This window comes from Sander lucioperca, chromosome 14 (assembly GCF_008315115.2).
Source record: "Sander lucioperca isolate FBNREF2018 chromosome 14, SLUC_FBN_1.2, whole genome shotgun sequence".
NCBI classification, from domain to species: domain Eukaryota; kingdom Metazoa; phylum Chordata; class Actinopteri; order Perciformes; family Percidae; genus Sander; species Sander lucioperca.
Window position 1 is genome coordinate 22519753 of NC_050186.1, and position 24759 is coordinate 22544511.

A 24759-nucleotide genomic window follows, 5' to 3' on the forward strand; every position below is an offset into this window, starting at 1 on the left:
AGTCTGTTTCCATTGCACTTTGTTGCATTTTCATTTTATTGATATACCAGCTTTTTCTTAGCCAAACGTTTTTGTTTGTGTGTTTCTACCAGATGTTTAGGTTTCTTTATGTGCAAAAAAAAATGCACATAAAAACGTGGATCGAAATACACCTACTGATTCAATGCTTCTTTTTTTTGCCATTCACTTTTGAATATCATATATAGACTTTTTGTGACGTGTTATATCATATAAGTATGAGTGCCGAGCCGACACTGTTCAACATTTTTATTGAGTTATTGAGGACCGACTCTTGCACCTCTGCTGCAGTAATACTTTAGAACTGGGTATCTTTAGGAATAGAACGACTAATATATGTCCGTAGAGTTTTTCAAATATTCAAAGTTTGCATTGAACGCTTCTTCAGATTTTTAGTCTTGTTTGTTCTTTGATCAGATTTCCTTGTCTAAATTTTAACTTGTTTTTATATTTTATTGCCAAAAGTAATAGTACAGCAGTAACATTATACAATGATGCTTTGAGAGGTGCGGTTGTCTAATTGGTGCTTTTCCTCTTAGTTACTTCTGGAAATGTAAATGTCTGTATAGAACAGTAGAATCCATGCTGCTGAAGAAACTAATGTCAGAAGCTGCCATTAGCCTGGCTTAAATGAAAGTGGGCTAACATTTCCCAGCCCTTTTTGCAGGGTTCATGAAATCCTTCCGTCTCTGCCTAGTTGAGGCATTGTTTGAATACAAATGGTGCATTGATGTCATCCATGTCAAGGATATTGTGGCAGGCTATGACTCATTCGATTACAGAGTGCAAACATATCTATATATAGTCATACATATATATCGTGACATAGACAACAACAATGAAAAACGATAGTTAATAAACTATGCATTTGAGCAATACATACCATACAAGGCTTTATACATATACACATTAAGTTTGATTTTCTTGCTCACATGAATCTTGTAAAGTAGGCTTTTTATCTGTTAGTTTATGTCTATGTACAGACTTGCTAAATCTCATCTGTTTGATGTCCAAAGAAAAATGAGCGAGAGCCAGATTTAGAAATGTCAGAAATTAGAAATTTAAGAAGAACTGAATTTAGAAATGTGGCTACAAAACCAGGAAGTATGGTGATGTTTTCCACATTGGCAGTTAGACAAACATTTTTCAGCAAACTTTCGACACACAGATGACCTCTCAGTGTTATGGCTGCTAATAAACAGCCATATTGTTTAAAACGGTGAGTGTTTTCCTTTTAAGATAAGTTTTTACAATAAATCCTTTGTGTATGTTTACCCTATGACTTTATAACTGCATTGTGTGTGTCAGACACATGTATGTGTATTTAAATGTGCATTACACATGTTTGTGTGTGAGTTTACAATGGATATGTGTCCATTGTGTGCGTTGTGCATCCTGTGGGACCTGACTGTAGTGCCTTAATGTCTTTACAAAGAAATAAAAGGGGGGGGCACAAATGGACACAAATGTCAGACAATATTTACACACACACATCTGCAATCATGGAGACCAGTTAGTATGTTCAGTGAATATACGCACCACGCAGATGTAAGCATATGCTTCTCTCTGAGCTGTGCTGCTCAATTGTCTCTTCTCATTATTTCTATCTCCTCCCTCTTTCCTTCTTACTTGTTTGTGCAGCTTGGGAGTCTACCTTCTTAGCCTCTTGGGCATTCTCTCTCTCTCTCTCTCTCTCTCTCTCTCTCTCTCTTCCCCCTTCTTTCTCTCTCTCTCCTTCGCTCTTTGTGTATGCACTGTTCAGTTGGCCTAGCCCACACTGACAGAATCACACACACCAGCCCAGCTATCCAGCCGCAAACACTCACACAACAGTTTGACAGAGGAAGTAGGCCACTTTAATGGGGATGTGTGAAGTGGCTGTATCTGCCATAAGTGGATTGTAACCTGGAACTGCTTCCTCTTGCCAGGTAGGGTTATGTACCATCACTTTATTTCTCATCAGTATAGAGTAAATCTTATTTTGTGGAGAGGTATCATGCAAATTGATTTTATGGTGCTTTTCTTTGGCTTTGGGGAAGTATTTTGTATTATTTAGAGTATTCATGTGGTTTGTTTCAGTTGCTGATATTGTTGTTCTGCTGGGGGGCAGGGAGTGGTTTAGTCATACGGAGATAGCAACAGGACGGAGAGATGGGAGGAAAGATAGGAAAAAGCAATAAAAGCTTATTTATCACAAGGCATCTTGCACGCTCATATGAGGAGTTGGGTGTCAGTGTCATGCGCTACTTTTTATTCATTTAACGTCACCATTTCTACCTGCTTCTGGCTGTTGTTTTTTGTTTGGTTTACATTTACATCTTACTTTATGTCTTTGTTTTATTCTGTCTCTATCACTCCGTTCACTTATCTTTCCTTTCTCTCATAGCTTTAATATACTGTATGTCTGTAATATCCCCTCTCTCTCACTCAGTAAACAAGAGTTATGGACAGTATTCTCTGAACAACAGATTATTTACATCCCCTGTTTGGCGCTTTTGCTTCAGTCATTTTCTTCCTTGGCTGTATGCCAGTGACATGATTTAACCCTCCACGCGGCTGGAGAGTCGTTGGGTGAAAACAGGGAGACTGAGAGAGAGAAGGGGTAGAGAGAAAAAAAACTAAACCATGTCAGATCCAAGCTGAACATGATAGAGAGAGCAAACAGAGGGGCCAGAGGAGAAAACAACAACAGGAAGCACACTGGGGGAAATTGCATTTCTCTTTTCCTCATTAGAGGAATTGTGTTTTTTTTTCTTTTCATAGAAGAAGAAAGAGAGAGACAGAGAATTAGATGCAGGGGTGTGTAGTTTGTGTTGGCGCCCATTGATACAAGAGAGAGAGAGAGAGAGATGATTGATAACACAGTGTTTGAGCAAATGGTCTCTTTCGTTTGAATGAATGTGGTGTAAAGATATATGGAGTTTTTGAAGGTTTTTTTTGTTAAATAAGAGAAGAAGCATGGGAAGAACACTCTCCTTTCCTCTCGCCTCCTCTGTCCTTCCCTCAATCTTTCCCTTATGCTTAATCAATAGTAGACAGTGTCAATGGCCCATCCCTTTGCTGCGCCACATGCAAACACACACACACACACACACACACACACACACACACACACACACACACACACACACACACACACACATAAATGTGATTCATCAGCTGGTGTTATGCAGCTAGTCCCAGCTTGAACGGATGAGATTTTTGTTATTTGTTATTACCTGGGAAAAAAAAAACAATGAAGAAGACCAAGCAGGGTCGAAATGTTGCCTTTATATTAAATATGGGAGCTTAAAGCAGTGTTGCGGACATTACATTTTTTTCACAAAAAAACCCAATGTCACACACATCATAGTCTATATCCTTCGTGTTCCACTTCCGGGATTGCTCCGGTGCTGCAGGAAATTCCGCCGGATGCATGTATTTTCCATTTCCTTCCACTTTCTTTGTGTTGGAATTTTATATTTGGTGGATTTATGAGGACTATTGTTGACTGCTCCTAAGATCTCTGCAGGGTAAATTGAGACAGCTAGCTAGACAATCTATCCAATCTGAGTTTTCTCTCGCAAGGCTATTTTGCAGCGGCTCTGTGCGGAGTTTTGCACCGCCCATAATGATTCTGATTGGTTTAAAGAAATGCCACTAAACCAGAGTACGTTTTCCTCCCATCCCTGAATGCTATGTGGAGTAGCCAGACTCCCCTTCAGCGCGCTTTGGAGGAGGGTCTGGCAAAGCGAGACTACACACCAGACATGGGGGACTCGAGTCACATGACTTGACTCGAGTCAAACTCGAGTCGCAAATTTTAGGACTTGATACTTTTTTGATAAACATTCATAAAAGACTTGACTTGACTTTGACTTGATATTCATGACTTAGACTTGAGTCAAATGACTTGAAATGAATTGACTTTCTGTTTAATAAATATATATATATTTTCCCCTCTGATATTGAGTTTTTGTATGCAGCCTGGAAGTCCAGAGTTTTTCAGGGTCTTTGTGCAATTAATCCATACTGTTACATCCAAGATTGATACACTTTATGTCCATAATTTATGATTTTTCAGCCGTTTATCTCCGCCGATTGCCGCTAGCTCTGATGCAAACCATCCAGTTTGTTTCCCGTGATGCTTTGGGAGATGCTTGTTTTTGTCTTGTAAACCAATGGAAGACAGGTCCGTCACACATTACGCCCATATAAAGCTGGCAATACGTCATCCGAGGGAGAACAAAGATTGTTTATTGTGAGGAGAGATCACTCGAAGTCAGAATAGTAAGATGTGACCAAAGATCGTCTATTATATATTTATATGTCATGTTCAAGCTATGAATTGACTTGCTTGATTGTCACAAAAAATGATTTGGACTTGGCTTGAGACTTGAAGGTTAAGACTTGAGACTTGCTTGTGACTTGCCCATGTGTGACTTACTCCCATCTCTGCTACACACATCATAACCCCTTGTTTGTCGCACAGGCGCACACACACACACACACACACACACACACACACACACACACACACACAAAATGTAAGACACAAAGGACACACAGATGGATGCATCTTCTCTCTCTATTCTCTTACTCACACACTCTCTCTCTCTCTCTCTCTCTCTCTCTCTCTCTCTCTCTCTCTTTGCTCTTTCTATAAAGGCCTTTTCCAGTCTTTTTCAGTAGTCACATTGTCTTCAGCTGCCTGGCATTATGGGGAAAGTTACGTCAATGACATTTTCTCTCTGAACCCTCAGCTTCTATCAATAATGCCTTTGCATCTTTGGATGTGACACTCACATTAGGATCACATCTGGATTATTCCAAAGGTTTTGTAGGAGTGGCAGTGCACCATGTTATTCTTTAAATTAGTTAGATTGCAATGTAATGACTAAAACTTAAACACACACATAACACACTTTATTGTCATTGGAGGCATGCAACAAAATTACGTTTGGTAAATTTCCATGACCAGCAGCAATAGAAAACAAGATAAAAACAAGTTAAGAAGATAAAAACAAGATAATTAAAGATAAAAACATTGCACAACAAGTTAGATGTATATGATAAAGTGTTGGGGTGCATTAGCAGCAGTTGGGGGGTGGTTGGTAATACTTAGTCCTCAACGATATGGACATGTACAGGAAGGCTACGTCATCCGCTTGAAATAAATGAAAATAAGCCTCATGCTGATAAATTGATCAGCTAAAAAAACAGTTGACATCTTCAAGGTTTAACTCACTGCCAAGTAGAAGCTATTTTGCTGTAATTAGTATTGCTGACATACAGAATATTCCTGCTACCCTGCAGCACTGGTAGATGAATAGCAGTAATATTTAATGCATTGGAGTGGATGGACTCTAACTATATGATGATAATGTTGCTAATTTTACTTTTTACTATACATTGTGACCAAAAGCATTGGTCAATTTTATTACTCTCTTAAGCCTGTAGTATTTTGATACTATACTTTTCATGATTCAGTTAAAAAATGTTCTTTTATGTTCCCAGTGTTCACCTGACATCTTGTCCACCTGGTTTTCTTTTGATCTACTGAACCCCTTTTCACTACTTCCCTTGCTTCCTTTTTTCATTTTCTGTTTTTCTCCTTCCCTCTCGGTCTGATCATAATGGAGGGGTCTGACAGATAAAAGACTATTAGAGCCTCATCGCGCGTCTCTCAGTGAAATCGAGGGCAAAAGCGGCCAGTGCATGTAATGAAACCATTCAGAGATTGATCATTTATATGGTCTGGTCCCTTAATGAGTTATTGGTATTACACAAACCAATAATGGCTCTTAAATCTTCAGACCATAGATTGCCCTCAAAAGTACATGCCAAAACATGCTTAATATATATTTACAGTAGTTGGCATAGACATGCACGCGTAGATACACACTCAAACGTACAGGCTGCCTTCCCATCAGTCCCACACACTTGCTTGTTATTTGCATCAACAAACTGTATAATGAGTATTTTTATTTTTGATACTTTAAGTACATTTTGCTGATAATACTTCTGTACTTTATTTAAATAACATTTTCAAAGCAATACTTTTACTTGTAATGGAGTATTTTTTTTATAGTGTATCGCTGCTTTTACCTTTAGTGCAGGATCTGAGTTCTGCATAAGATAAAGATGTTAGTGTGAGGTTAACATTTTTTCTCTCAAATCTACCATTCATTTCACCACAATTAAAAGTTAGGTAGGCAGGACAAATGCATTAAAGATCTAAACCAGAGAAGGCCTGGCACTCATCAAACACAATTTCCAGGGTGTGGGAAGCTGTTGAGGGTGAAAAGGAAAAAACATAACTGTAACTAATCTGTACTGTACTTAAAACTAATCTAAAGAACTTTTTTTTCTTTCTTTCTTTCAGCATGCAAAGTATGTTATAGTTGTAATGAATGCGCCAAAAACAAATGGGCTGAAACATAACACTCTAAAAATGGTCCTTTAATCTGTAACCAAGGACATGGGAATACTTTAAAGTTAAAGAAGAACAAGGGTGATAGTGCCCAGTTTGATTAACTTTGTGCCTATTTCTTGTTCTCAATATTTTCATCTATTCCCTCTGAGTTATGTAAGCAGGACATCTTCTCTTAACTTCACTGACCTTACGTGTCGTCCTTAAAAGAAATCAATGAGATAAGTCTGTGACACAACAGAACAGGGTAAACAAGAGTAATGCAGACTGATTGTGTGGAGTTACATCACTTTGACATCCAGCCAGCCAACTTGCTGTCGTACCATCGAAGAGAGTGGAGACAGGCAAAGAGGAAGAGAAGACCCTGTTCTTTTGTTTTGTTTTAACAGCATTGCTAATTGAGTTGAGCTGCATTTATTGAGTTTGGAGATGGATTTGGCAAATGTAATGGTGGAAACATTAAACCATTAATATTACCAGAGTGAAGCAGGGGAATACTTTAAAGCTTTTGGATGTAATGTCTTACTTAAAAACAACCAGGTCACAGAAATTAAATAGAGAAAGGAGGAAAGGGAAGGAAAGAGATTAAGATGAAAGATGGCACCTTGAAATTGGGAAGCAGGTGACCGGGTTGGCTAAGTGGGTAGAGCAGGTGCATATATACTGAGACGTTTATGCCTCGACGCAGAGGTCCAGGGTTCGAATCCGACCTGTGACGATTTCCTCAGTGTCATCCCCCTCTCTCTCCCCTTTCTCACCTAGCTGTCCTCTCAAATAAAGGCGGAAAAGCCCCAAAAAATAATCCACAAGCACAGCTGCTCCCATGGGATGGGTTTCTCTCGTTGCCATGGTAACTGTGGGACAGAGTTCACATAATTGTCCCTGGGTGACTGTTTGTGTGTGTGTGTGTGTGAGAGAGAGAGAGAGAGAGAGAGAGTGTGTTTTCCTGTAGCTCTATATTTATTTGACCTATCTAGCTCTATCTTTATTTGACCTTCGGAGATTTAGACCTTCAGAATAAGAATATTTTTTTGGCAAATGAAGGTCATCATTTCTTAAGGGGAGATTTTTGGTAAAATGATTTTTGGGGTAACTACTGCTCTCACCTGGTTTGTTCTGTGTTCGTTACCCAGTTACACCAAATATGAGTCATGAATGAGTAATATGACAGGTGACACTGGAAAGTGTAACTTTGTTTCTTAATATAATGTGGTATTTAAAATTTCTGGATGCAGTTTCGGAACTCTATTTCTGTAGTTGTGCAAATTAATAGGTCAGAGAATGCAGGAAATAAGGTCTAGGTTAGCTTCCCCCTACGACGGCCATTTTGACTTATAAAATCTTATCCTATTTTGAGACTCCCCAGGCTGAAAAGCATTCATATGTATTTGGAATATGTGCATTAGTTGTGGCATATGAATTCAGTCTGTGTTCAAAAGAGTCAGATCTGCATGTAAGTTGAAATTGATATGCTATAGTTGTTGTTTTTTAAATTAAGCTTCAGAACAGTCAGGCCTTTCCCCCAAAAGTATTCTTTTGTTTGACTTATTTGTGATTTTTTTTCTTTTTTTAAATCTTTGGACTACTCTGAACCACAAATGTTAACCTGCTGGTGGTGCTAGTGTAAAAGTCAGGGAATCACCAAGGGATTGGATTCATCCTCTGGGGACAATGAATCTCTGTACAAAATTGGGTAGTTTTGCCTTTGTTTGACAGAGACAGTAGATATCTGAAAGGAAAAGAGGAGAGAAAAATGGGATATGGCATACAACAAAGGCCCCCTGTTTTCTGCACAATGCACATGAAGAATTGTATAAAATGTGTGAAATGACCTCAAGTATATTTCAATGGGGCCCGTTAACTTGTGACGGAAATATGTCAGTAGCCAGTATGGCTGCCTTCTGGCTTACAAATAACTGGCATAATCTCTAACATGATGAAGCATAGTTTTAGCTTATCAAACACAAGGAGTTAGCTGGCAAACAAGGCATTAAATTATATATTATATCTAGACGGACAAAACACTTCTAAGATTATTTTTGGAAACTCATGTTTGCACAATGTAGCTTATTTACTGTAGTTTATTTACTATACTGTAGCTGATTTTAATGGGTTGTCTGTTTGAAATGTTGCCAGGCAGAGTTATTGTTAGGTGCTCATTTGCTCGTTAGGTCATTGTCGGACCAGTAATGCTGTTCATGGTCCATTATGGTCCATATTAAAAAAAACAAGATGGACATTTTCCAAGATCTCCTCTCCTGTTTTGTTTCTTTCTCTCTGCCCTCTTCCACTTACTCATCTAATTTCTGTGTTGTTGCCATTCACTGACTCCCCTCCTCCATTCTGCTTGTCTTATCCACTTTGTCTCCTCCATCTATTCACTCTCTTACCCTGCATCCCACTCTTCCTGCCTTTTAGTGCTGGTTTTGTTTCTTTGCTTTATTGAGGCAATGCAAGAGATTGTAATCGTGTGAATCATTGATGACTTTGAGACCTATTTGAGTACACGTGTGTTTGTGTGTGTTGTACATACACATAAACACACACATCAACGCAAGCCCATTAGCTTGTGTCTATTCATGTATCTTTTGAAGAAAGAAAAAGAGTGTAACGAGTGTAGGCAATGTGGTAAATGTCATCATAGTAAAATGTCTTGAAGATGAACAAGTTTGTTAATATGTCTGTTCTTTTTCGTATAAAACATGAAGACAGGCTTGAAAGACAGGGTTAATTTGAAGCGGCTTGATTGTGTGTGTTTCCATGTGTGTGTGTGTGTGTGTGTGTGTGTGTGTGTGTGTGTGTGTGTGTGTGTGCCAACTGTAGAGAGTGTGAGAACGAACAAGTGTATCGGACAGGACAGGTGGCACCATTGTGTCTCAAGCCATATCTTCTACAGTCAGGGATTTATGTATGTAAGACAGGGAAAGAGAGATGGGGGTCAGCAAAGTAGAGAAAAAGAAAGGGAAAAACTGTCTGTGTAAACGTCACGTTTAAATGTATGATGGATAGATAGAAAAATAAATGTTTATCTCATGATGTTTCAAAATGTTCATACTATGAATACTATGGCAAGCCTCAAAAACAATCAAAAATCATATTTTTTTGTGACTATTCTGACTTAGGCCACAAAGAACAGGAAAAGGAGGGGCAGAAAGGGATAAAGACAGAGGCTTTACTTTCACATGGGTGTTTTTATGAAAGTGCATTTCATTCTAAAAATACCCCTCATACACGCAGTGCATTAGTAAGAAGCCCTGTTGTAACACTACTGTGAACCATTTAGATAGGGTCACAGGGAGGTTAAGAAGGAGTTAGATGGGAAAATTAGAGGTCTGGATCACCTTGAGACAGTTGTATATATCCATGCACATCAAGTCAAGTTTATATATAGCCCCGAGTCACTGCTCTAGTCTCAAAGGGCTTCATAGTGGCCACACTGGAAAAATGGTAAATGAAACTGACATCACCCAAAGAAACACACAAGCAAAAGGTCTGATTAACCTTGGATTGTGCTTCTCAGAGAAATATCCATTTCTAGAATGATAAGGCATCCTAAAAAATAAAATAGAGTGAGGGTTGCCAATTAGGTGTGGCCAATGACCAGTTTTTCAGTACTGCTCTTTGGGGGTTTGGATTTTTCAAGATTTATACATTTGTTTGTGAATTCTTCCTCCATCCATCCATCCATTTCCATTGCTTATCCAGGGCAGGGTTGCGGTAGCAGCAGGCTAAGCAAGGTAGTCCAGACGTCCCTCTCCCCCGCATCTTCTTTTTCTTCCAGCTCTACCAGGGGAATCCCATGGCGTTTCAAGCCAGATAAGATAATCCTGATCAGATGGCCAAACCACCTCAACTGACTCCTTTGCAAAAGAGGAGCGACTCTTCTAGCTCCCTCTGGATGTCTGAGCTCCTTACCCCAATTTTTTAGGTCACTACTCAACACTTGTGACCGTGGGTGTGTATTGGAATGTAGATTGACAGGTAAATTGAGGCTCAGCTCCCTCATCAACAGTCCACTACAACGCCTGCATTACTGCTGGTGCTGCACAAATCCGCCTGTCCATCTCACGATCCAATTTACCCTCACTCTTGAACAAGACTTTATCTCCTTCGCTTGGGGCGGCAACTCACTCCCAACCTGGAGGGAGCAATCTACCGTTTCTTGGCAGAGAAGCATGGCCTCAGACGTGCTGACTCTCGACTGCTTCATACTCGGCTGCACACAACCTTGGTGTGTGCTGTAGGTCACGGTCTGTTGAAGTCAACATAATCACATCATCTGCAAAGAGCAAGGAAGTGATTCTGAGGTCCCTAAACCTGACACCCTAGCCTCCCTGGCTGCATCTTGAGATCTTTTCTATGAAGATTACAAACAGAATCTGTGACAATGGACAACCATAGACAGTATATAAGAATGGACCAACAGATCCCGTTGCTCTGGACGGAGACCAGTGAAGGATAATAGAAGCAGTTTTCCGGTGAGCGCAGAGCGTTACTGCGCAGCCTCCAACTGAGAGAGACGACGTAAATGTGACGAGCAACCTGTCTGAAAGTTGTAAGTCTTCTGGTAGCTGTGCCAAGAGAAATCTCAATCATTCCCAATCTTATAGAGAAGGAGAGCATAGGTATATGTAAGGAGATAACATGGACACAGGCTAATTATTACTAACTAAAATGCTAGTTCACATTAGTAATTAAACTTAAACAGCCAATGTAAGTCGAAACTGCCTGCGAGCTTCTCCTGTACTATACGGTAATTCCTCTACTATGCGACAGTAAGTCCCGTGGTTATGACACAATCGTTAGCCTATTTTTACAAAAACGTCTGGTACGGAGCCATAACATGAGGTACAAGGTAATGGAGCCTTTTATACATTGTCGTGTTTCTTTAGAAATAAACAATGGACAAATAAAGTCTTTAAATGCTTCAGATGTAAAGTTATTCGCTGTCAAAGTGACGTCAAAATGAATGGCAGTCAATGGAATGCTAACGTCGGGTGATCGCTTTGTAGCATCAAAATGGCGCCATAGGAGGTTTGAGCTCTGAAGCGAAGCTTACCCCCTTGGGGACAACCCTGGCAGAGCCCAACACCCATTGATGCAATGCTTTATTGCAAGCCAGACCTTTAGCCAGTTCATTATACTTAAACGTACAATATGTAACTTTCTGCCGCTAGGGGTCTCTCAACCAAAACAATGGATTGTAAACACAGACGTTTGATGACGTAGGGAAGTTGCGTGGAAATATGGGAGTTTTTATTGCTAAACGCTATCGTTGATTAGAATCTTCTATATACAGTCTATGATTAGAATGCATCTGTTCACGGACGAGTTTACCCATTCAAGTTTATTCACGTTACATTTAGTAACGTTTATTCATGTCATGCTAATAAAATAGCTGCAGTTTCCCCAATATAATTACGTTTTTCTTGATTCAATCTGTATTGGTAGCTGGCTGACCAGTTAGCTAGTGAGCCGGCAAGCTAACATTAGCAGCTAACATTAGCAGGTTTTATCACACTATCACAGTATATTTCACATGCCAGTGTCACCTTTTTACGGGGTTTGTTGTAACGCTAGCTAGCTACTCAACGAGGCTGAGAGACGGGTGTGGGTGGGGATTGCCGGGGGGATCTCCGCGATGGCGATGATGTTCGATGCCTGTTGTGCAGCAGCAGAACATCTCCCAGCTGCCCGATCTCCCCCTTCACTTTTCTGTAATCTCAACTATTTGTTTTGGTGCTTAACACACCTGTTGTTGGGTTAATGTAGCTAGCTAACTGTAAAGACAGCTAAACGCGAAGGGGGGAGAAATTCGGAAAACCATTCTCTGTTTCCCGATGCTTCATTAAACTACCGTTAGCGTTGTAAGCACCGGCTGGGGCTAACGGTAACTAGCTATTGCTACATGTCCCGGCTGTGTTGTCAGCTATCATCCCGAATGATGTCTCTTTGTGCTGGGGGAGTGAGGCAGGCAGACCGGACTGTGCTAGCTGGCTAAATTAGCATTAGATTAATCGTCTATCTATACAGCTAACGTTAGCATTACTAGTGAACTTATTCGTGGGTTAGCGCAATGCTGCTTTTATCCATGGTCAAAACAATCATATTACTAATAACTTGATGAGCGTGTTGAACGATGTTGTAACCCTATGATGTTATCCACCAAGCATTAGCTAGCATTAATGTTAGCTAGCTACTTGTCAACCAGACATTGTAGTAACATTAAGCTGGATTAATATTGACATGTATCAATAAATAAGGTTTCTGCTGTATTACTGTGTTGCAAAGTGGCATGTAATTAATCACAAAATGATGCATTTTGGCAGAAAAAGCAGTGTTACCAGTATTTTTTTCTGTGACGTATGATTTACAATTATTCTCGAATGTATCATCTCAGTGCCCATGTTTTGACGGAAGTTACGAGTAACTAGATGGTGAAAGGTTATGACGCCACTGACAGGCGACTAAATGAAACGTGACGTGTCTGAAAATAAAATAACAGATTTCTCTGGGTTTGCCATTTGATGGAAACATTTGGGATAGTGTAACTACACAACTCAAAAAATATATATAACATAGGTATGGTCGTTTTTAGACATTATGCAGAAAAGTTACATATTGTACCTTTAAACGTTATAACTGTTGTAGAGATAGATAGATAAATATATATATATATATATATATATATATATATATATATAGAGAGAGAGAGAGAGAGAGAGAGAGAGAGAGAGAGAGAGCGAGAGAGAGAACAGTTTAGGTAGGTCTATCAATAATGGAGGCTGCAGTCAAAGGCAGCACCTTTACTCCCCCATAAAATATGTCATGTTTCTAACAAAAACTGGAGTTTTAAAGAAAACTGGTCATAGAAAGGGTGTTTGTCTCACCGTTATTGGCCAATGTCGACAGCTGTGTCTTCTCTGCAGTGAAACTGTTGCTGTCAGAAAGTCGTCTAGTCTTTGTCTTTTGTTTGTGAAGGGCTAATCTCTTTTTGGTAAGTAACAATCAGGAAATAAATGAGTTTGAAGTAGGTTTATCTCTTGCTCTTGCTTCATATACATAGTATGTTGTTTGACTTTATTTCTAGACTTAGCGCTATGCTGTAATATGAACATTACACAGAATTTGCATGGCGCACAACAAGGCAAAGTATTATTTCCAGTCATGGGATTTAATGGCTTACACAACAAACACATTTGAACCTTAGCGTAACATCTCAGTCTGGTGCAAGACATCAGAGGTAAAGGTTAATAAGAGATTATTTGGTTTGATGGCTGAATATAGTTTCAAGGAGTGATAGTATGTGTACACAGAGAAAAGAAACAGTCTCAGAACAAAGCCTTGAGGTTCTCCACAGCCCACATTACAAAAATATGAGGTCATATTGTTGCAGCAACCTTAATTTCAGACCTCAGTGTCCTCTAGACATACTTTGATTGTGCCAATATACATACAGATCACAGTTCACACCGTTTAATATATACAAATAATCATGTACATATCCAACCCAGTCTCACGGCAGTTCGTGTAAATGTCACGTTATTTGAATCTATTGATTCGTGTTCACGGGGATGTTTTTCTCGTTTTTTACGTGTAAATGTCACGTTATTTTCTCGGGGAAAGGACGCCGGGAGACGGCTGGGAAACAGCCGAAAATGACGCTCCATAACCCGGGAGGCGGCCCGCTGGGGACGCGCCACAATAAACGCCGGGAGAAGGCTGGGATACTCCCGAAAATGACGCTCCATAACGTCCCCGTGAACACGAATCAATAGATTCAAATAACGTGACATTTACACAAACTGCCGTGAGACTGGGACATATCTGCTGCTTCTAGTCCAGGCCCTCCAAAAAAAAAGTAATATATATGGATTCTATTCTTGGCACACACACTCTAATACAGTATTTATCTGAGCTACAATTTCAGACAGTATGGATAACATTAGTATGTTTATTTTTTAAGTTGATCCTGACTGAAAGTCCTCAAAGTTATTTGCAGAGTTCATGAATGCAGGTCAACAGTTAAGAGAAGAATATAACCAGGGCAACAGTATCTAATTTAAGAGAGACTAAATTAAGCTGCAATAGTACACAAACAACTTGTGAAATATCATGAGAGCTGTCTCCAAAGAGGCAGCATTATCTCCAGTTAAAGCATAGCATCTTGTGACTCCAGCTTGTCATTGTGGGACAACTTGACCAGCACAATGAGGCCCTTCACAAGACTTGCTGAATTGATTTTGTAGTCTGAGCGGAGGACTTGTGATTTCACAAATTTACTCATGAACCCATTGAATAACAGATATTTTTGTTACCGCAGTTTATTTTCATGGACTGTATTTAAGTTCATGTCATGTCAAATTTCCATGTTCATATCCACTCTTTAAACCTACTTTATATGGAAAAAATAAAACATTCCCCAAACAGAATATACTTCATACTGTTTGCTTCTCATCTCCTTAATACTGCACACAGTTGATTAACCTCGTGAACCCACGTACTCTCCTTGAAATGGCTTTGATTTTATGTTTTTTTTCTTCCACACTGTATATTAAGTTCACTATATACTCTGTAACTTCTTGATGTAATTATACTTATTTTATTTTGAACAAAACAAACTCAGTAGGCAGCATCATTACATCAAATGGAAAAAAGTTTTGTGCATAACTTTATAAACATTTCCGCAATTCAGTTTTACATATTCAGCAACTTTGTGATCTTTAGTCGAATTGGAAATACAATTCTGTGGGTATGAACAATGTTGGCCCACTCAAAATGCATTTGTAATGATCCACCCACTGAGGGCACTGTGGGCCGCAATAAGTTAAAGCACCATTTACAACTGGTCTGCTGATTCTGTGGACCGTTTTAAAAATCTGTTAAAGGCCTACCTTTTTAAACACGCTTTTGGTTAAGCTTTCTGCACTTATCTATTACTTTGTCATTTTAATTGTATATTGTGTTTTTAACATGTATCATCCTGTATGTTTTATGTAAAGCATTTTCAGATTTTTATCTGTGATAAGCACTTTTTAAATAAGTTTGACTTACTTACTTATACCTACTTACTTACAACCAGCAAATGTTGGGAAGGAGGTCATATAGACAAATTGCTAAAGGCAGAGGGTGAGGACAGATAGTGTGCTGTGTGTGTGCACACATTAGTGTGTGACAGGGATATTGTGGCCCTGGGAAGTGGGTGAGGGCAGTGGAGGGCTTGTATGCGTGTGGTCATTTGGGCTAGAGAGAAATTTACAGTATGTTGAAATGATAGCAACATATCAGAGACAAGATGAGTGGGTGAACAGATGCGTGGCTAACACGTTTGGGTTGTTTTTTCAAATTCCACGGCCCCTAAGGACACAGTACGAGTTAGTCTGACTGAATCAGTGCAGCAAGCTCCAGTGTGGTGCATTAGCTATAGCAGCAAAACAATCACAATATGAACTCATTGGCACTGATATAACAATGTGTGTGTATCTCTAGCAGTTCAGCCTTTTGCCAGTTGTATGAATAAAAATGAGCATTGGGAACAACAATTTTCTGTTTTATCCCATGAGGTAAAAAACAACCCACTTTGCATCTGCATCTACCCTGATGGAAAGACTAGCATGTCATTATTCTTATCTTGTCGTTCGCCCAGTTTGACAACATCCCTGACTTGCTACATGATGCCATGTTTGTAGACGTTCCTGATCGAGCAAGTCTAGCTCCGGCCTCTCCTGTCCAAGCTCGCAGGTCATGAAAGACTGAATGCTATGATCAGACAGGACTATGATCACTTAATCTGACATTGTGACCTTCTCAACAAACATGAATGTCATCTGGTCTGATCCTGGCATTACAGCTCGATCACTCCAACATCTGGCATGACAGAGATATTTCAAAACCAAATTCAATGACTGCTAATGAAATACTTGCGATAGGTGGATTTGCTAATGGCAGTGAAGTAAATCTCAATAATGCCAAGCTAAACTCGTTAGATTTACGCATATAGCATTAATTGTCCAAACAGTTTTGACTAACTGCTCTCTCCCTCTGTCTTTCTCTGTTCCCTTTTCTAGATGTTGGAGCCTAAGTTAGATGACCCTTCCTGTGAGCTGGGCGGAGTAGGAGGTGATGTGTGCCTCCATCTGCCCACCCGCAGCTCAGAAGGTGAGGAAAGCAGCCTGTATCCATCCAGTCCTTCAGAGCCCCCAACCCTGGGCAGTCCTCACCCCTCAGATCCTCTCACCCCTTTGGATGAGATCTACATGCCTCTCGGGGGTCTGGTGGGATCTGAGGAGCGACATAAGGTGCCTCCCACACCACCTCCTTCCACCGAGGGCGAGGATTGGAGGAGCATGGAGGGGAACGAGATGGAGCTCTGGAGAGAGGCGAATACTTTGGAGAGCAGGAGAGAGGAAGAGGAGGATGATGGGGCCAGCAGAAAGAGTGCAGGAAGTGAGGGGGAAGAGAAAGAAGAAGAAGGAAGAGAGGAGGAGGGAGAGAGGAATGAAGAGGAGGTCAACCTAAACCTGGTGGTGTCAAACACAGATGAGGACAACGCCTCGGAGCCACTAGACACCAACGCTCCCCCGTCCTCCTCCTCATCCTCATTCGTCATCCCTGAACTACGCCTTGATCGCTCCTTCAGCGCCGATGCCCTCTCCTCGCCCAACACTGACGAAGAAGAGTACGATGAAGACGAAGACGAGGAGTCCGATGAGGAGGAGGATGAAGACGACAGTGACGATGCCTACCTGCAGCGTAGTGACAGCAAGCGCCGCAGCATGGTGGAGGGGGCCACCTGTGAGAAGCATGGAGGAGGGGGGCTCAGTGTGCAGAATTCCCTCCGCAGGCGCACCCACAGTGAAGGGAGCCTCCTGCAAGACCCCCGCACGCCTTGTTTCACCTCCGACAACGCCATCAACTGCCTGGAGGCGGGGGGAGCGCACCACAAGGGCGGCTGGACACTCCCATCACCTAAAACCCTGAAGAAAGAGCTGACCAAGAACGGAGGCTCCATGCATCAGCTGTGTATGCTGTTCTCTGGGAGGAAGGTAAGCAGCATCGCACTAAAATAATAATAAATATTGAGTCATGCAGGAATAAAGTTATAGAAATACAGATATTGTATTAAGACAAGCACACCATACACACACACACACACTTATACTGGGATCTTATTTTTTTTATTTATTTTTTTTTATTGATGTTTAAAGACACAAATACACAAAACATCATACACTGTCATGGTATGACAATACAGTTTTCCATACAAAAACATACAAACATACAACATACAAAACTAAACAAAGAGGAAAACTGTTTTCCAGACTGTGTAGAGGAGACGCAGAAGCCGATCATTTCGTTGGTTATTTTTAATTATATGAAGTGATTTAAGGAGCAAATCTATTTCTAACTTAAATACCTGGAAGGAAGGCTGTCCTTTTTGCCATTTCTGTTTATGAATAAAAAAACTTCACTACATATTCCAAAGTGTTATTATCAGGATTATCATAATAAAAAAGAAAAGCTTTTACGCTAAGAGGGTAAGGTGGATCCAAAAGGTGACTATTTAAGTCACTGAGAAATGTTTTAGTTTTCTCACATTCAAAAAATAGGTGTGATAGTGTTTCATCCATATCACCACAGAAGGAACAAACATGTCTGCATATTTGGCTACAGTAACATTCACGGGGTATATTTTATGAAGAATTTTGAATTTAACCTCCTTCACTTTATTTGTAATGCAGTATTTACTAGGTAACAACCAAGCTCTTTTCCAGTTAATATCAGGAATTCATTCATTCATTTAGTTTCCATGTGATTTCGATTAGCTTTTAGAACTTCACATCTCTTAATGGCAATACATCTGGTCTTGTACTTATAAAGAACTCCCATTTTTGTTTACATCCCTCAGTGAAGTTGGAAAAGATTTCAGTTATAAGGTCTTTAATACTGTTATTGAAACTTTCATCTTTTAATAAGGCATTATTCATCTTCCAATAACCTCATAGCGATGTAGTATTATAATTATATTATATTATAATTGTTATCAGCTTATGATCAGAGAACGGAGCAACTGAATGTAATATATATATATATATATATATATATATATATATATATATATATATATAACAAAATGAATAGCAGATTGAGATATCAAAAAAAGGTTGATCCTAGATTTAAGTGATAGGTTTTTGTTTGACTAGGTGAAGTCCATTAGGTCAGGGTTTAAAAATCGCCAAGTGTCTACCAAGGAAAGATCAGAACACAAGGATACTCAATTTGGGGGGGAATCTATCAACACTGGAATCTACACATTCATTGAAGTCACCCCCAAAGACAATATAGGAGTCAATATATTTGTCGAGAAATAGTTTGGCATTGTTTGATATCTGGGCAAATAAACTTTTGTTGGACGAATGTGAGTTATAACCATAAGCATTGCATATAATAAAAATGACATTTTCCTGCTTTATGACTATCATCACCCGTCTTCCTTCAGAGAATTTCATGGTTTCTAAAACTTCTCCTTTGAATTTGTGAAAAAGTATAGCAACCCCTGCTGAATTATTACTTCCATGGCTGTAGTGTATAGCTGTGATCTCCAAAATTTGACATCCAGTTCAGTTGAGCGAGTCTCTTGGAGCATTACAACGTCTGCTTCGCTCTCAAATTTTCTTTCCTATATATTCCTTCTTTTTCCAGCAGCTCAGTTCAATGGTTTCTGGAAAAAGGGTGACATCAAGTGGTAAAATAGAGCAAGTACAAAAGAATCCTGTAGTCATAGGAGTGTTTGAACCTAACATAAAATATGTTGCCATATAAACAGTGTACTGCAACTAAAGTTGCATACCAGGACAGCCTTGTGCCTGAATTTACAGTTCTATTTCTAACACAAAGTCTAACTGGAGTTTGAAAAATAGATTTACGAATTAAGGATGCATTCAAGTCTCAAAATTGTATGTGGATTAATGGTGTTAAAATATTTACTGCACAAGAAAAGGCACTCAGCTTCATTTGCATTTGTAAAAGCTCTGCTGAAGTCAAACATAAGCAATCTTCTGACTCTAACTGTGCTTACACTACGCAGCACAATTACCTTCATGCTAACTTACACACTGAAGAAATCCCAAAACATGACACAAAACGAAATAAAGACACTATTTACCAAAACAATCCTACCAGCTAGTAAGTATTCATTCCTACTTTTACCCAAATTGTGCGTATTTTCTTAAACGGAATTGTTTTTATTTTTTTTAATATTTTTTACAAAACACTGACATCTCTTCATAAGAAAAGACAAATAAATTGATGCTTACATACACACTTGTGCCATTATGTACATACATTAGCATCATAGCAAAGTGAAAAACTTCCATGACATTTTGACAGTCAGTTGATTGACTTTTACCCACTGTCGTCTGCATAGTGGGTGGAAGGTAATACTGTAATACAAAATTGAATATATTCTTTCAATATATTTAAATAATTACTTTGCGACTTCTATTTGATAAGGATTTGTGCAGCGAGCCATTCATTGCAGTGCAGGTAGTTGTTGTTCTAGTTGTCCAACAGAGGGAAGCATGCGTCATAGCCAGTTTGCCCAGCAACCTCACATACTGTAAGTGTGCATCACATCTTTTCTCTCTTCACTTTGGCCAAGTTTGAGTAATGCACATTGATTAACAAATCGTTGTGTGTCTCGCTTTCCTGTTATCTATGAAGTAATGTGTTTTATAATTTCTCTTATTTATTTTATTACACTTATTACCCTTTATCTGGAATGCAGACAGGTCATCATCCCTGCACTGATTTCTCTTAACAACACTATTTATAGTAGTTTGTAACTGCACACCTGCACACCTATTACATCAGTATGCATTTTGGCAATGACTGTTACTCAAAAAAAGATTGCAGGCAAATGGGGAGAAAATAGAAATGACTGTGATATCAGAGCTCCAGAGACATCCCATAGACTTTATTGATACACAAATGACAGAGGCCAAGTGCTCACGCTGTCATCTTAGAATATCAGAAGACCTTCTCTGTTTTATCTGTCTCTCCTCCAAAAGTCTGTCAGCACACTCGGTAGCCTTAAATGGCAGTGTGTGTGTGAGCTGTGCAGAGGAGGAATGCAGCAGACAGGACTGGAGCCTATTGGTCTTGGCAGATTCAAGGGTAATTTTACTACCTTTTGGCGTCATGGTCACAGCTTTCAGGCTTGTGTTTCCATTATTTAAAAATGATCTGTCAACCCCCCCTCATTCATAAATCTTGTGACATCTCCAGGTGCAGCATGTGAGCATGTGTGTTTGTGTGTGTGTCCAACCTCTGCCTTTATTTCATGACATCATAAAAAAGTTTTCAAATTGATTTGGTGCTTATTTTCAGTATTCCAGGGAGAAATCTGGTTATAGTCAGTTCTTACATATAAGTGGTGTACAGGTTGTCCCGTTAAAGGGGTATGAAAAAAAAAATTCCTTTAAAAGTTTGATAAGTAAAGGCTAAATTAGAATTAGTTGTAATTTCGTTTATGTGCATTTTTCAAAGATGGCTTTAAAAGTTTTAGAAATATGATACAATTTCAAATAATTTTATTTATATTTAATTAATTATTTTAATAATCATAAGTCATAATTTAGACGAAACAAGAAGTAAGCCTTAGCTTCCCTGCTACTGTATGCCAATTTTGATTCATTCAGAAGTCCAACAATTCAATGTAAGTTAGCATTAAGTAGCAAGGACATGTTTTTTATTTTGGATTGTGTGCAATTCATAATTTAGACAAAGTGAGTCGGACTTTACTGAAGCTTTTTTTCAAAGCCAAATAGTTGCACAGTAGGCCTATGTGTGGTGCCACACATATGCCTACTGTGCAACTATTTGGCTTTGAAAATAAGCTTCAGCTTATGTGTATGTGGCATTATAGAGGGAGAAGTGTGAAAGAGGAAAAGACAGTGTGAGTCTGACGCCCTCTCCCCTCCCTCCTCTCTCTGCCTGTCACCTCGCTTTTGTCTTGCCAGGCAGTGTTTACTTGCCCATTAACAAGCAGCGACTCTAGTCCTGTCTTTCTTTCCGCTCTGTATCTTTTCCTCTCGCTTGATGTCTTTAGTGGCCTATCGTCAATGCAAGGAGAACCAGAGAAAGACAGAGAGCAGGTCTAAAGTAATAATGTCAAGTTTTTTTGACTAAGAGTTTTCTTGACTACCGCTTAAAAGTAACGATCTGCTAAATGAAACCTGGTTTATATGTCACTTTTTAAAACAAAATCATAAAAGTGTGAAACTCAGGAAACTCCAAGGCACTCTCTTTAAAAAAGCAGTCCCTGATGAGTTTTTTTAAAGATTATTATTTTTGGGCATTTTAGGCATTTAATTCCACAGGACAGATGAAGATATGAAAGGGGAGAGAGAAGGGGAATGACATGCAGCAAAGGGCCGCAGGTCGGAGTCGAACCCACGGCAGCTGCGTGAAGGAGTGACCCTCCATATATGTGTGCCTGCTCTACCAACTGATCCAACCCGGCCACAGTCTGAGTTTTTTTTAAAGGTTTAAGATGACCAAGCCATAACAATAAAGGCTTTTTAATTTTTCTAAAGAGAGTGGCTTGGAGTTTCTTGAGTTTTGCTATATATGATTGTCCCATCCAAAGAGCACCTCAAGCAAACAATTTGTCGTGGAAGCGCTCCTCTACAGATATTTTGTGAAAAGTCATAAACCTTAACAAAAAGTAGACTAAAATGGTTTCCTTTTAGAGGTATAAATGCAAAACAAACAGTAGAATGACAAAAATGATTGTTCAAGACTATATCTGTCATATTAGTATTAAGATTGGGTGTGTTTTAACAATACGTTAACCACAAAAATACCATTGAAAATAACTACTTTACAATGGATTGCTAACAGGTTTTGCTATTGCTATTGCAAGACACAGCCCGTTTAGGATTTAAATTGGTGAACAAACAAAGAGCACTCAGCTGCACTGACATTCAACAGGATATAATTTGCCTCTATGTTGAGGACAGTTTCAATCTGTTTTTAATGGTCTATGTAAAGCCTCTTCTAGATGACATAGCCAAATATAGAGACCATCAATGGTTAAAGAAAATATAAACTATGGCTGGTTTATAAATGTCAACAAAGAATGTTTTGCTACTACAGGCACCATAAAAGCTCCATTAAAATGTTTAGGGTAGTAAAACAACAACAATGGAAATTTAAAAGAATGAGAGTCCAGAAGTAATTTAAAAAGGATTCACTGATCTGTTTCACAATTGGTAGCCTCAGAACTTCAGAGACTGAAAAATCCTAATATCCATTTCAAGGCAACAGAGGCATGCAATACATAGCCATATAGGCCGAAACCACTGCATGTTCTTTCCAATCAGACCATTACATACAATTCTCATCTTGCTGTCCAAACCCTCAAATCCTCCCTGTTTTTTTTCCAGACACCACACTATCCATCATCTTGTTTCAGTTTGTGAATTTGTCGCATCCACACGGATGTTGTTACAACAGACGCGTGTGTATCTGACCCAGCGCTTTTGGCTTAGGCAGACCAAACATTTTGTTTATGGGGCCTACATTTTTGTTTGAAATCTGGATAAATATCAGCTGTCTTTCCAGACGTTGGGGTGGAAACAATTTTAATGTGTTTACTGGTGGTTGTGAGATGGCTTACATTCCTGCGTTGTGTCAAGGATACACAGGGGTGCAGAGTACAAATGAAAATAGGTTAGCATGCATTCATACTTGAAAACAGGTGTGCTAACAGGTGGTGCTGCCAGTGTGGTGCAGCACACGTGCGCGCACATGTACGCATGCACACACGCACACGCACACACACACACACACACACACACACACACACACACACACACACACACATAAATAAAGTTGGTATGTTGCAATGGACCCCTACAGGATGAATACGAATTGTTGTACAAACTTCCAGCCAGGTGACTAACATTACTACAGATCTGACTTTTGTTACAGACGGTGAGGAACACAATGATACAGAACTGTTAATCGGACCGAGCAACATTTGCTTCTATCCTTCTATCCTTATCATTTCTACATCATCACTTCTCTGTCCTTTTTCCCAATCTAAATGTAAAACTGTGAAAACTGAAAAATAGTTTATTAATAATGTTTTCTTTTATTATATTTAACAGTGGAAACAATAGGGAGATGAAGTCTCTTGTTTGGCTTGAACAACATTCAAAATCCAACACTCTAGACAGCAATTACCATTTAATGATGGTGTACCATACACACAATCAGCCCATCTATTATTTCTGTCTGAAACAAACCTGTAGGCTACTGCACAACTAAATTAATGTTCTATAGTTATTTAAATATTGCTGCTTTAGCCTGGTGATGAAAGAAGAGTGAAACAGGGAAAATCTAAATAAATGATTTAGGCTACTGTCAGAACTACGCAAAACGCTGCATGTTATGCTATATTTGTAACACTACTGGGCAATCTAACAAGAGGCAAACAGTACACATAGCTTTATCTAATCTAAGTGACTCACCTTTGTCCTCGAGGCTAAATCCAAGCACACCCATACAAACAGCCTGTTGTCATGTGTGTACAAAAATTCCTTTGTAAAATCTGTTCTCTACGGAAAACATTACTACCATTATTTTCTGTTCTTGTGTTATTTGTTTTTTTCTATAAATGCAAGCTATTATACTATTATTGTTATTATTATTATTATTATTATTCAGTCTGGACTGACTTCACTTTTTTCTTTTTATATGGTCTGTTCTATGGGCTATAATAGACATAATTTGAAACGCCAATAACAATAAAGTGTCTGTGCAATAATATTTGTTTTACCTTATAAAGATACCTTTTAGAATATTATACAAAGGGTAAAGTACACAAAAAATATTTTACAACAACATGTTTGGAGTATTGAACCTTCAGAGTATAGTGAGTCTTCAATTTCCTGGATAAACAAGATAAACAGTTAGAGGAACCTCAACATGCTATTTTAGGCCACGTAGAAAAATATCAGTAAACTTGGTGTACTGTTAAGCCATCCTCCAGTACCTCAGCTACATATCTAGATGCATGTTCCTTGTAGTTACCTAACCCTTAGCTCAAAGGTCATAGTATGAAAGAGAACAGCACTTGTTGATATCAAGACTGCAGTGGGTCAGCACTCGTGACCAGAGCTAATAATAGTATCTTGTTCATGTTACTGAATGAACTGCATAAGAGGTTCGTGGAAACAATTTAAAAATACTAACCAGCAATGAGCATCCCTTTAAGTGCTGTTTTGTCCAAATATAAAACAAAATATATTCCACAGGTAATT

The 24759-nt window shown here is 39.1% G+C and overlaps 1 protein-coding gene across 5 annotated transcripts in view; it reads left to right on the forward strand.

Annotated features, from left to right (window-relative positions):
- The window catches only part of rgs3a (regulator of G protein signaling 3a), a 160544-nt gene that overhangs the window by 98682 nt on the left and 37103 nt on the right, over positions 1–24759 (forward strand). For 4 of the 5 annotated variants that reach the window (XM_031277731.2, XM_031277735.2, XM_031277736.2 and 1 more), the window contains one exon: positions 16498–17475. In XM_031277731.2, the coding sequence (XP_031133591.1) occupies positions 16498–17475 (978 nt within the window). Of the gene's footprint in view, positions 1–1727; positions 1947–16497; positions 17476–24759 lie in introns of those variants that run through there. The other variant, XM_031277738.2, reaches the window with a different exon arrangement.